The sequence below is a fragment of the Patiria miniata genome, unplaced genomic scaffold (genome assembly GCF_015706575.1).
Source record: "Patiria miniata isolate m_02_andy unplaced genomic scaffold, ASM1570657v1 HiC_scaffold_9, whole genome shotgun sequence".
NCBI classification, from domain to species: Eukaryota; Metazoa; Echinodermata; class Asteroidea; order Valvatida; family Asterinidae; genus Patiria; species Patiria miniata.
Window position 1 is genome coordinate 24405214 of NW_024037076.1, and position 14445 is coordinate 24419658.

At 37.9% G+C, this 14445-nt stretch overlaps 1 protein-coding gene across 7 annotated transcripts in view; it reads left to right on the top strand.

The window, feature by feature from the left end:
• Nucleotides 1-14445, top strand: part of LOC119719993 (inositol polyphosphate-5-phosphatase A-like) — a 55494-nt gene that overhangs the window by 35890 nt on the left and 5159 nt on the right. The window contains exons 6-18 of one of the 7 annotated variants that reach the window (XR_005270033.1): nucleotides 3898-3961; nucleotides 4417-4517; nucleotides 4642-4694; nucleotides 4850-4913; nucleotides 5420-5475; nucleotides 6241-6325; nucleotides 9133-9222; nucleotides 9618-9692; nucleotides 9951-10024; nucleotides 10562-10673; nucleotides 11271-11333; nucleotides 11749-11900; nucleotides 13068-13121. Coding sequence is in view for 4 of the 7 variants with exons in the window: in XM_038189486.1 (XP_038045414.1) it covers nucleotides 3898-3961; nucleotides 4417-4517; nucleotides 4642-4694; nucleotides 4850-4913; nucleotides 5420-5475; nucleotides 6241-6325; nucleotides 9133-9222; nucleotides 9618-9692; nucleotides 9951-10024; nucleotides 10562-10673; nucleotides 11271-11333; nucleotides 11749-11818; nucleotides 13068-13093 (933 nt within the window). In the remaining 3 variants the exon portion in view is untranslated. Of the gene's footprint in view, nucleotides 1-3897; nucleotides 3962-4416; nucleotides 4518-4641; nucleotides 4695-4849; nucleotides 4914-5419; nucleotides 5476-6240; nucleotides 6326-9132; nucleotides 9223-9617; nucleotides 9693-9950; nucleotides 10025-10561; nucleotides 10674-11270; nucleotides 11334-11748; nucleotides 11901-13062; nucleotides 13122-14445 lie in introns of all 7 variants that reach the window. The other 6 variants (XR_005270035.1, XM_038189486.1, XM_038189487.1 and 3 more) reach the window with 6 other exon arrangements.

Below are 14445 nucleotides of genomic sequence, written 5' to 3' on the forward strand. Positions count from 1 at the left end.
GTTTTTTCCCATAGATTTTTGGCTCATATAAGGTTAATTGCTTGTAAAGCAGTGTTTGAAAAAAGAGGGAAAACAAACATGTAAAGTTTTTTTTTGGCGTGGAAGTAATGAATACTGAATTACCAGGTGAACATGTGTACACGTTACATGTACATGTACGTGTACATTTACACGTGCCGTGTACACAAATGTAAAATCGCTGATTCATTATCAACTTCGTAGAAAATGTAATGTCCGCTGCACATATCCGATAAAATATAATACACTTTACTGGATTCAAGCGTAGAACTCTGACATTTGGTGAATTTTGAGTTTTGCAGAGTGGTTAACTTTATTGGGGAGGGCTGGGAATAGATTTCTTTTTTACGTAGAGCCCATACAATAATCCTATGCATGTATTTGACTAGTAAAATGAGCATCTTCACGCAAATTTTCCAAATCTCAATCTCATTGCATCTGTTCATATTTCTACTCATCCAGTTCCTGTCCGTTCAATTGCAGTTCTAGAAACTGTTTAGTCACTCTAGCGCCCCCAATTGGCAGCTTTTGAGTAGTCACGGATACCCTCTCCAAGAGCAGGGACCGTGAACAATTAGCCTATCGGCGAACTCTGAATGGTTCAAGATAACAGCAATTTGCTCAATTAGTGGAACCTCTTGACGAGCGAATTTCCAATCCTATACTTCACACCCCTAAAAAGTTATGAAGTGTGTACGTAAACAGGGAAAAAAAGCATTTCAACTATTGGCAGTTGTTGCAAAGAACAAAGTTTAGTTCCCGATAAGATGCCACAATTCCCTACCACTTAGTCATTTTGTGGTGACAACTTAAATGGCGCTATCTCTATCGTCCATCTCTGTATTTTCTTTGCTTTGTAATCATTTAGCTGCCGGCTTTGGCAATGCCAGATAACCCCCTGACCTGGAGGCTTTATATATACATGTGAAACGCCATGTTTGGACTATTGTGCTTTGTCATGCGAGGGCGCTGTAGAGGTGCATCAGCTGGAGGTGTTTCCGTGAGAAGCGTACATGTATGTCACAGTTACATCAGCGGCTTTGAACAGTTGTACTTCACCTTTTGAACCTAAATGCCCACAATGGAAGTGTTAGGCCCCCCAAAAAAATACTCGGACTCTGGTCAGACCCAAAGTTCCGGAATTGATGCGGCCACGCGGCTTCTTTTTTTTTTTTTTTTGCTTTTTTTTTTTCTTGAAGCTTGGATTGTACAGACAAGGTGGGGTACTATTTTGCTTTTTTGGTGTCCTCATGTACATTGGTGTCCTCCATAATTTGCCTTGGTGCTTTCGATCATTTGCCTTGGTGCAATTTCCCATTCCTTGGTGCTCTTTGGTATTAAAAAGAAATTGAGGAGGTGCGGAAATAGAGGGCGCTGTTGGAGCTACCGCGGAACATTTTGGAAAAAAAAAAAGATCGACGCGCATGATTAAAATCGACGCGCGCGCTGACCAGAGACCGACATATTTTTTTTTTTGGCCTTAACTTCAATTTTTTTTTATTGAAATGAGTTTAAGTGGGATCCAAACTTTATTTTTCATATAATCATATATTGAAATTCAAGAAGTGTAATTCCATAGAGATGTAATTCCAAAGAGAATCAAATTCAACATTACACAGATTCACTCGGGATTCACAGGGCACCCAGAGTTTATACTTTGTTCAAAGCCTAATTGTCGGCAACAACAAGTCTGGTCGAAGTCATTAAAACTCTTGTCCTTGGTTATAGAAACTGTACTTAAGGCATGAAAAAGTCAAAGCTGGTCCATACTTCAAGTAAGATTGAAGTTTGCTTTGTGGCACATGGAGCACTCAAGCTGGGGAGTGCAAAAGCAGCATTTGGTTTCCGGATCATTTCCTCAACTAATCTCTAGTGTTGTCATCAATAATTTGTCAAAATAGAATGCCAAACAATTAACCAGAGTTGTATCAGATCATACAAATTATACTTTTTTTTACTCCAAATTGCCAACTGTGAGATGTAAACAAGACATTAAGATTTGGTTGTCTCCTCAAACCATCCCTGAACATTTTTAATAATAGTTTGTCAAAATAAAATGGTAAAAAAAAAAAAATTAAATCGATTTCCATCAAATTGTTCAAAATGATATTTTTACCCTAAATTGCCAATTGACAAAAGTGCAAAGAGTTGAAGCTCTGCTCTATTATAAATAAATATTGTCCTAAGTGCGGAGAGCTCTGTGTGCAATCAGAAAGGTGTTAATGATAAAAGGGACACCTGTGCACACACCGGGGACTTGATCGGAGCTCGTTTGCTATGCGGAGGGGCTGGCGGGTTACGTGCTAACGACGAACAAGCCTTTGTCCCGCCCTAATCTGCCCCATCATACCCTAGTGTTTAAACGGTAATTACCGACCCTCTCAGACTTTGTACAGTATGACAAGGGTGGGTGTCAAACATGTCATTAATTGTTGACTTATTTATGAAACCCGCTAAGAAAAATGGGGGAGGTTGAAACTGTTTTTCTTTTATTCTTCATTTTTTTTTTGATTGGGTTAATGTTATCAGCTCACATTGATTATTATTTTGTTGTGTGTTTGCGGCGCGGGGGGAAAATAAATGTGCATTATCTGATTGATCGCGGCGTTGGGTTTAATGGGTCGTTCATTGGCTTTTTTGAGCCTGAATACGTGTTGACTCAGAGGTGTGAAATATGTCATTAATTGTTGACTCAGTCCCCGTATCTTTTCTGTTGTTGTCAATTTGTTTCTTTCTTCTTCCCTTTTTTAGTCTAAAGAGCCGGGAAGAGGCTGATAGGGCAACAATTGATTGACCTTAAGTTGCTAATCGATTTGGCTTTGATAAGGTTGGATGCAAACAGAGAGAACTTGGGTCCAAGCAATCGTTTTGTTGGATGGATTGGGCTTTTTTATCATAATTTATTTTCTACCGGCGTGACAGGCTGAAGCCTGAAAGCTGTTTCCATTGCTGATTTGTCACTGTCAGTTTGGTAGCAGAAGGAGAGATGGATGTTGAGTTTTTTCTTCATAAAAAACGTAACACTTAACTTTTGCTTCAGTGTTATTTTACAATGTGCACAGAAGTCTTTTAATCATTTATATGATTAAATAACTAGGAGTTAATGTAAATTTACCTCACAAAATAGTCAGTTATATAAAATGAAATGTTAACTTCGGGGTGCACAATTGCACACTCATAAATTAACATTTCAGCAAAAGAAATGTCAAGACACATGAATTTGATCCAAGCGTAGCCATAGTCCATTTTCTTGTACAATCTGAATATTAAAAGTATCTTTGCAAATCTTATTTTCTCATGGTCATTTTAGGGCACTTTGTGCCTACTTAAGTTACTGTTTTGGCTGATTTGATCCATTAGCACTCGTATTACACTGAACTACATTGAATTAATCTTTGATGAATCTGAAACCAAAGGTTTGAAGCAATATAAGGAGTAAACGGCAGGGTAGTTTGGGCGTTAAAGGATATGCAAATATTAACTTTTTTTTTCACTGGACACATTTTTTTCTTTTATAGAGTGTCTCATAAGCAATAATGTGCATACATGTAAAATGTGTATCCTGAGGCAATCTTGTCAGCGTTTTTAATAAACGGAGCTAATAATTTTACCCTAAACTGTTAATAAAATTACACACAAATTGATACAGGTTTGCTTTCTGAATTAAATAATATATTTCTTCCTGTCCTTTCATCTTTGCCGTATCCCAATAATGTTTGACTCGCCAGCTGGGCTACTTAAGGAATACATGTAGTTTGACTAGCAACTGTTTTGACTAGCATTTGGCTAGCACTAGCAGGCTACCGCTAAAGTCGAACCCTGGCTTTGATAGTTTTGCTCATGAGTTTTTTTTTTTCCATTTCTCCTTTCAATGTTCAGGCACTTGGTAATTTGTACTTCGTTCACGAATCTCTGCAGAATGTACAGCTTTATGACTTCAAAAGTAAGTTGGAGGTGGATTTTCAATTTTAAACTGACCCAAAAATAGTAATCTCCCACCCCCCCCCTCCTAAAAAAATTAAAAATAGCCACAGTTACAATACTACACACCAGCCCCAGACAAAACCTTACCCGTTCACTATGTTTACCCAGATTTGTATGCCTTAAATCCTGTTTCCAATGTCCAAATGTTTTCTAGTAACGACAATTACTTGAGAGAAATACTTTTTGCCTATTTGTACGGTAATTCAGTTTTGTCATGTTGGGATTTTTTTCTACAGTGTACGTGAAAACTTGGTTCCTTTATTGGGGAGAGGGGCCAATTGTACTTTTGAAAATCCTCATATAATCAAACTAAATGGTAAAAGAAATGTTAACAAGAGAAATAATACAAAATAATAAAAGTTTTCCTTTTTTTTATATCAGATCCGTTTGTCTTTCTTTTTCCTTTCCACACAGCATGCAGGTTCAACACAATTCAGGGCAAGCAATTTGTAAATTTGATAAACAAAAAGACGATATATGAGAAGGCAAAGTTCCCTCAGAACTTCTTCCCAGGAGTAAGTAACAGCAATTTTTGTTTTACTGTTATCATTTTGTCCTTTCTGAGGATATTAAAATACAACACCTTGAAAGTATGCTGTCGGTGATGTAATTTTATCGGCCTCCTTGTGCTTCTTACAGACGGTGTGGTCAAGAAAAGGTTTCCTGAGAACAAGATGGAACGTAGAAAACAGGTGAGCATGAAAAGAATGTCAGAAAATGTCTTGTTGTTTTCCCTAAAAAGTACAGCATCCTCAGGTTCGTATTATGAAATATTCAAGATTTTTTACATTTCTTTTTTCATTTCAGTCTTTGTTGATTGATTTTTTTTCCATTTTTGCTTCTGCAGGATATTTGATCTTGCCAATATTCACCTGTTCCACGACGCCAGCAACATGGTCGCAATGGAAACGGTAAGTGTTATACACCCACTTACCCCTAACTATGGAGAAAAAATACAAACAAATGGCTGGGACAAAAGTATACAGTCCTGACTGTATCAGTGCTTTCAATGTTTGTTGGATATTAAGGTTCACTCTCTCTAAAATGTGTGAGGTGTTCACAGTAAATCACTCTAGGGGGTTAGGGTTAAAGGTTCAAGTTTTGTATTCATGAAAATGAAAGATACCAATTGTTAAAAACTCTTTTATTCCACGATTTTATACTACGCCTTTTAAACTATGTGTAGTAATCATTTCACGAGTTACATATTATATATCTGAAAATCAAATAAAATCATCCCCGTTTTTTAGTGCATTTTTCTCCAATACGGCCTGTGCCCAGTTCCGTCTCATTTGCCAGAACGTCTCAAAGTAGACAAAGTAAAATGTAAATCATTCGGTAGACTAGTCAGTACCCCTGCCCATCGTTCATTGTTCCCTTGCTTCTCAATAATCTGCTTCTGAATTTTCATCCCCAGTTTCCCTCGCCGTACTGTAAATACAGAAAAAGAGCACTGGAGCATGTGTTACAAAGGTAACTGTACTTAAATTCTACTCCTTTTACAAGTCTGAAATTATCTTCTTGTTAATGAAAGCAGTGAATTCTTTTAGGACTTTTTATTGGACTTTTTGGGCTTTTATTTGCTGGATCTTGAATGAAAGGAATTATTAGGTCCCAACCCACTCGGTCAAGCAACACCTGTCCAATAACATACACACTTGTTTTACTATACTCCCGAGGACAATGCTTTGTGTTTCCCTTTGTCCCTGTAATATAACACTCTCTCGTTGACTAAGCACACAAACCTACTACAGAGGACAGTTTTGAACAAAATACCCAACTCCCGAGGACTGAAAGGATCTGTTGTTCTCCTGTACTTGTCTAGATCCTGCCAGGTCCAGCCTGAATTCCCAAATTCAATGGCCCTTGTTTGCAGAAACCACATCGGTCCTTTTCAATTGTTTACGTCATATTGAAGCTAATGTGCGCATGTTCAAAATGACGTAAACAATGGAAAAGGACTGGTGAGTTTGCTGCCACCAAAGGCCTCAAAAGTCTCCCCTCAAATTACGTATATGTTATTGGAATACAGTCATAGCCTTTTCTTAACCCAACCAATCCCAGCTCCAACTTGCTTAACTTATCAAAACCTCAACCTACTTTTCCAAACTTAACTGAACCCAACCAACCCAAACTCAGACCATCCTAAAGACAATGCTCTTCATCCCATCCAAACCCGCCTCTCCTTGAAACCCTGCCACTCATGTCTTATGAGATCTCTTTGTTTCTTTTCATTAGATTCTCCAAGGACAAACATGACAATGTCCCTCTGTTCCTCTTCGGTGATTTCAACTTCAGATTGGACTCGCAGGGTGTGATTCAGGTATAATTCTTCAGGTTTTTTTTGAAAAAGGGATTGAATTTCTTTCCAGGCATATCCGGAACTCAAGTTAGCAAAATGTTATGTCATCCACATTGTTAGAAAGTCACTGTTTAAAGGCCCCATTTTAGTAATTTGTGTTAAGCCCGGTTCATACTTCACGCGAAAGTGAAGCGAAATTTGCGACGTCAACAATGCATTCGAAGTGCGTCCACCATTGTTGACGACATGAATTTCGCTTTGCACTTGCTTTCGCATGAAGTATGAAACAGGCTTTAGATGTCAAGTTTGGTTTGGTTCAAATTTTAAACTACTAACTATGATCAAGTTGCTGTGGTAAAGTCCAAGTCACTTCGGTCAAGTCTCAAGTGACTGGTCAGACCAGAGAAATTTTGAATTTCTTGGGGGTTTGATCGAGGTTTAACTTCGAGAAGAGCAATAAACAGTCTATGCTTCATGTCAAAAAAATCTTGTCGCACGCCATTAAACTCATGTTTTTGGAAACATGATTCTCACATTGATTGATTGGACATCACTCAAATGTTGTCCTTATCTCATCGATAAGACTCGTGGCGGCCAGCTCCCACCCTCTCCCTTCCCCCACAAATCTACCCGGCAACCGTCGAAACGACGACCCAGAACTCTTGTTAGTGTCCCAGAGGACAGGTGTCGGCTGCAACTGATGCAAATGTTTTCGGTAGCATGCACAGACTCGGTAGCCTAACCTCTTGACTTTTGCTGCTGTTGGTTGGTTTCCGAACTGCTGCTGTTGGTTGCCAGGCTAGGAACTGTTGACCTTCGACCCTGAAGTTATTTTTAAAAAGTCTGGCATTCTTTCAAAATAAAAAAAAAGTCTTTTCCAGGTTTTGAGTATCAATAATATAGTGATTAGTGAAATAAGATGAAATAAGTGAAAAAAAGTTTTTGAGTGTTCCTATTGAATATTATTCTTCTTGGTAAATTAAAAGTATACCCACCTTTGGGAAGGATTCCAGAAAGCCAACAAAAGTACCTTTCCACCCTCAAAGTCATGTACATGTCTGCCATTGTACAGAAACCAAGATACATGTATGTATAAAGCTTACTTTCCTATAAATAGATTTATTGCAGTGTTTTAACATAAAAACGTCATTAAACTGACTTGGAACAGACTGACTCGGAACCATTACTGCTTTATCGCGGACATCGATCACCAATAGTTCAATCAAAACTGTGTAATTACCGATCGTTGAGTTATCATTAATAGAGCAATCAAAGACCGGCTCTATTGACTCGCTACACCGTGGGGGTAACCCTGAGATGACCCCGATAGATCCCGCAGACAAAGTTGTCTTTTGGTAGATCACTTGATGACGGTTTAATGATTAAGGGATGGGCTCTCAAGTTGTGTTTGCGCAAACAAGTCATGGTAACACAATTATTTGCAAATGTAAACCCATTCTAATAAAATCAGGAGCCGGAAAGCTTTATAGAGATCAGCCGGTTTTCAAAACTCTGATATTTGAAGGGAAGGGAAACATGAATAGACTTGTTCTTCACATTTGTGACCGGCTCCACAAAAAAGGGTATTTTGTCACAAAAAAAGGCATTTTGTCGCAAAAAAGTGATACTAAGTTTTATACATGGTTGGAAAGCCCACAATGTAAGCTTTCATTTGGTATATAAATGATCTCCATTGTCCCTCCTGTTCTGGAGATATGATGTAATTTGCCTATTAATTACTTCCTTGGAGTTCAAATAAAACAACTGAGAAAACAGGCTGTGAAATAGCTGGCTTTGTTGTAGAACAACAAAACGATGCGCACAAAATTGTTTTCTTTTTCCACTTTGTTCATCAAAATCAACATTTCTGTGAATGAAACCTGGAACTGTAGGTACTTAAAGGTGTTATTCATTACTAAAATTGAAAATTACATTTTGACAACATTTTCACCCTCTCAATGTTGAGCGGGCCATTACACAATAATGCCCAGCACGACTTAATACCCTTTTTTGTGGAGCCGGTCACATTTTTCATTCAATCTGGAGGCCATTGGGACGTTTCAAGTTTATTCAGAGTTGTACCTAGTCAATCCTTAGTCAATCACAAGCCAGTTACAATCAGGCTACAAGTACATGTAGAAGGTGGATAATAGTGACAAAGGAATGCGATTGTCACAGTTCGACTGGATTGCTTGATACTTGACGAGACTAGATGAGAAATGATTAACTTGCCATGATTCGACTTGTGACTTCTGATTATTTGATTGACTTGTGACTACTTGATATGAATCGATCTTTGTCAAAATGGTGTATGTTTTAAACTAGGCAGCCTCATAAACACACAGCTAAAAGTCATAATCATTCAGGTTAATTTTTTTTTATAAGTTTGTGTTCATATTGACTGCATGACATGTATAAGAACACAACCCTAATTTGCAAAATGATTCCAAAGTCTCCAACATCAGGTCTCTGTAGAAAATGTGAATGACCTTTCCTTACCTATGGGGTACACTGAAAATCACCTCTGTTAAAGTATGATTCTATTATGCCAAATAGTAACGACTGTCAAAGCGTTATTTTCATGTTGTCCTTACTTGCAAGGCTGTAGACAATATTTGTAATAAACATATTTACAGAAATGATGTGCAAATTCTGTGCCAACAAACTTCAAAAAGCGTTTCCATCATGAAAACAGAAATTGTCAAAATTGAAATTTGCCTGTTCCAAAATATAGCTTCCATGTGAAATTCTCTGTATTACATTTGTTTAGTGCTTTGCCGTGGAGTTAAGATGCACCCTCATTATAGACTCTTTTTGTCTCTTTTTAGACTTTGGTTGCCGAGGCAACACCAGAGTACACAAAGGAAGACAAGGAGGTGACGAGAATAACGTACAAGGACTGTGACGGCAGCAGTAAGGTTGGTGTTTTTCTCATTCCTTTCTATTAATTTTGTTTTTCAATGATCAAAAGGAGATATATTCTGGTCATAATTTCAACTAGAAGAACTCTTTTAGATTTAGTGACTTCATCATTAGCTTCTGATAAAACCTTCAGTGTGTCTTTATTGATATATTTGTTTTGAGTGTGAAGTTGTCAAATAGTCTATGTTGGGACACTGCAAGCTATTTGTATCTCAGTTGATTGAGCACTAATTCGGTTTTCGGTTGAAACCCACCCCAGTGTTCACTAAAAGTCTGGAACTATTCTGATGCAGTACCGATGGCATTTGTTTCCATGGGACACTGTTTAAAAGTTGCAGGATGTTTGTGACTCAATCGTGTTTTATTTCATGAGAATTGTTTCTTTCCCCAGGTAATACTTATCCTTGAGAAGAAGAGATTCGAGATTGATGACCCAGACAGGTTAATTGGAGAAAACGCCAAGTGGGTGAGTTTGATGGTGATGGTCATAAAAATACAATTTTAAAAATTACATAACTTTTGAAAAGAATTATGTTGAAGATCCGATAAATTTCCATTTAAAAAAAAATTGGAAGTTCTTGGAAGTGGCCATTGAAAGTGAGTTTCAGGTACTTTGTTCCAGCATTAATGTTTTTTTCATGTAATTTCACCTTTATCCTGAAATGTGTCTACCTTTTTCCCTGTATGATGAAGATTTTCACTTTTTTTGTTTTTCATTGGACAGCTTCTTCCATTTGACAAGGAGATGAAGTGTTTCACCAACCAGCTCTACGAGTACGACAGAGATTTCCCGCCAAGGTTGGACATTGCCGAGTTCTGTAAAATCATGTCTTTAACCAGATTTGATCGAGTGTAAAAGCAAATTTGCGAAAGTTAAAACTTGCTAATATTCATTTCATTGGTGGCCTTTACTAAATTTGTCTTGCTCAGCCTTTTTTAATGAAACTTTGAAAAACAAAATATATTTTCGGGTGAATCCTATATTCTTGTCGTGGTTGTTAATATGGAAGACCATTTTGATCGTTTCATGTACCGCTTTTTCCAAGTCACAGTCCGGAACATATTTTCCCAAAAGTTTCATCGTTATGGTTGAAATTAAGACAGTATCCACAGCATGGTTGTATTGTAACATTTCACTGGTATATAGCCCTATCATATCAATATTACTCATTATTGCATACTTCTGCTTTTTTCTACAATATGTTACATATCGATACAAAACAGAACGATTCAGAAATGCGCCAGCTGTCTACCAGGGGCAGTAAATTCAGTACACAGAGATAACCGAGTCGTCAGAGATAACTTTGGCTATTTCTCATTTATATCTCTGTATAGTTACCCATACAGTGAGGACGTAACAGACGGGCGGAGTTACATGAAGACAAGAGTCCCCGCATGGTGCGATCGCATCCTGCTCTCCAAGGCGGCGAAGGCCCTCGTCAAGGAGGTACATTTGACATCCATCTTCTTACCTGTTTTTGCTGATGAGAACTCTGCAGGGTTTTCTAAAGTTTGGCTTTGTCTCCGGCATCAGGAAATTTTACATCCCTGACATGGGGACTCCATTTTTCTCAAGGAACATCAAATTCTGTAATATTTCTAATTGGTTCGGGCGCTTAAGTCATCTAAATGACTAGATGAAGCTTAAGCTGAATCCAGGACTTTGAAGAAAAAAACAAGAGTCAAGTTCAGTTGCATCAAATACAAAACTAATAACTTGAATGGCTTACAGTTTTTTTGATGTGGAGGTTCCTTGCAACTTAAGATCAGCACAATCTGGTCTCTACCTTCACAGGTACCCATTTGTACTCCTGGGTGGAGAGAGGCAATTATAGTATAGTGTCTTGCCTAAGAACACAAGCACCATGTTCCCTGAAAGGTTCGAACCCGCATACCATGGCACATGAGTCAAACACCATAACCATTGGACCACGGCGCTCTACCACAACCATAAGTGAACACTGAGGACAGTTTATCCAGTTGTCAGAAGAGTAAAATGAGCAATGGTATCAATTTCCATTTTTTCTTTGTCTTCTTCTTTCAGGATCTCTATAACAAGGCCATGTACAGTGTAATCGGTCAAGAAGTATGCATGGGCGACCATAAGGTAGGCACAGCATGTTATACTCGGACGATAAGCCCCACAGTTTGGTCTGACTTCAACATCTATGGAGTACCGAAGTGTGACATCATTTAGAAACAGAAAGTGTAGTGCAAACGTTGGTTCACGGGCTGAAGCACGCGCTACTGTCTTTCACACACAATTTGTGCGCGTGAGGTATTCAGTTCGGTACTCCATTACCCTAAAGTTGTAGTGTAGAGTGGTGTTCTGACTCTTAAGAAGTTTAGCTTAAAATGAGGAGGCCATGAATTAACCTGGTGCCTCACTCGTGCTTACAAAAAAAAACAGCCTGAATCTCCATCATGTCGCTATCAAACAAACCAAGATGGCAATGGAAATTGTAAGATCAGACTTTATCCTTTCAAATCTGATTTTCTTTTTCTTGATTTTCCTCCCATAGCCAATTTTTTTAAGCTTCCGACTCGCACCGACCCAAGGTATGCCAGTAAACCATAAACGTTCCCCTGCTCGTAAGTGTTGTGTGGTACAGTAGCACACCCCTACCCCTCTTTGACGTCTTCCTGTTCTTGCTGCACTGTTTTTCTGTTTGCCGTAAGTGGATTGAACAAGTGCATGACCAAAGTGCACTTTTTTACTTTTTGTTCTTTTCTTTTCTTTCGTACCTGTGTTCAGTCTGACTCTTGTTTACTACTTGATAATCCGTAGTTTTTAGTTTAACATCAGTCTTGGTTGTTGGTCCCTTCGTCAGTGGTGTGTGGACAGCAAGTTCCATTGAAAGAAAAAAGAACAAACTGATTTTTTGACTAAAAATCATAAACATGTTTTTCCAACCTAAACTGGACCACCTATGCTCTTTTTAAACTTTTTAAGGCATGATTATCTGAATCATTCAATCTCCAGGACCATTGTGATCTAATCATTTTGAATTTACCATACACTTGAATGTCATCTTAAAGTTTGATAAATTAGTTTCAGGGTTGTTATAAATAAAATGCATTGTGTCATACCCTATGTTTGGAAAACTAATAAGAACTCACATTTGTTTCCTTGTGATTTGATTAATTTCTTTTAATTTCTGAAATATTTTTTTTTATGTCCAAATTAACAACAGTGCAGCTTTCTTGGTTTTAGTTCCATTTACACAACAGAACACGATTAACAACATTAAACCATTGTATTATTCCAACGGAAACATCATAGTACGAAATTTACATATTGCATTGCTGGATATTTTTTTATAATGTACTTAGTTTTAAGCATTTTATATGTTACATAAAGTAATGCAATTTGTTTACATGCATGACCTCTTCAATTTGTGTTTTGTGTTTCTTTGTAGTTTTCAACATTTAAATGTGTTTGGGTCTCCTTTAGAGTCTCCCCCCCCCCCCCCAATTCTCCTGCAAAATACTACTTAACTTGGAAATGTTTATTTGCATTTCTGTTAGCCAATTTAAGTCATAGTCACCAAACGATATAAGAGTGCATTCCTCAAAAGTAACATAGAACATCAGTTGTCATTGAACTCTGAAACAACTTGTGAAATTTACCTCATTATCGTCATAATCGAAGAGGCAAATTTCCTGTCCACAAATGTACAAGATATGTCCATGACAACGACGCGTGTTGCCACCCGTGTGAATCACCTTGTCCTTTAGTTACATGTTTGTCTGTTGTAAAGTCAGTCAGTCTCTCTGTTTGTCTGTCTGTGGACACTCAAATGCACCATTGGACACGACATTCTCTTCTTTCCAAGCACAGTGAATGAAGACACCCAAGAACCCTGAGTATTGTGATCACGTGACACACCCACATGTAAGTCTTCACCACGACAAGTGTATCCATAATCGTGCCACTTTTGTTAAATGTTAATGCACAGTTCACCTCGTAAAGTCCAAATGTATATATTTATTACTTTTGCTGATAACTTGTTTTCAGACTTTTCAAACCAATATGTTTTTTTGAACTTCTCAAACATGACTTTACTTTGTATAGAAAAAAAAAGGACAAGCGTACCCATGCTTTCAAATGCAAAGCATTTCTATTTATCTTGACTTTTTCTGTTTGAGGCTTTTTTTTTCAGCAATAAAATAATATGTTGCTTTTTTTTTTAACATTGCGGCACATCGCAGGATAATGTAACTTAAAAAAAAATTGCCTTGGGTCCTTTCCATTAAACAAACAACACCATCTACGCTTAATTAATTGTCGGCAGGGATACTGTTTACTTTTGGGCCGCCAAATGGCGTCAATGCACTGGGCAAGATCAGCAGTTATGTTGCATAGTTGTCATTTAAAGATAAAGATTGGCAAACAATTGTGATTATCCCGAATGCTTTGATGTAGCTGTTTTCAAATGAACTGAATTACTCACCTCTCTAATCGGGGGTCAGAGCCGGATGATATGACAAAAATGATCTTTCTTTCCCTCAATCTGGTTCGGGTACGCTGATACTCTAACTACCACTACCTTTTGGAGGGTACTGTTTAAGGGGGGTGGTATGTATGGAGTCAGAAGGCCAGTCAATTTAATTATAGGTTAATTGTGGAGCAGAAGGTATTATCATTGATCAATGTGGGAGATAAGTGGTTAACAACGAGGTCAAAGGTCGACTAAGCGCAGCCGGTTGATCAAGTCAATGCTAGACTGGCGGTGGAACAAAGCCGAAATAAAAGAAAAAATAATAATAACCTGCCGACGTGTCAACATGGTAATCATTAAGCAATGACTTTTTGTGTGTGCATTGGCGGGTTATTATTCGCTTCATTGTCGATCGGGTTGCCGCGGAAACATCCAGATTGAGAGTTGTTTGATTGTGGATTTTGATCTTTTAATGGCCCAGCCGACGGGAGCCAAAATATTTTGATTGGAATTTATATGGAATTTATACAACTGTGACGTTTATGACCTGTTTGGGACAGATCACCCAAGCTTTATGGGTGGATGGTTATTGAAGAAAAAAGTTGTTGACTTTTTGAAAATGTGAAGGAAAAATGTTGCATTTTTGTGTGCGTGTCTTGTAGGTGATTATGTTACACCGGTTATAAGTGGACAATTTCTGAAATACATGTTCAATTGGGTTTTTTTAATTGCACATGCCTGTCGAAGGTCAGCCAAGATTCCACAGTAGTTGTCCAA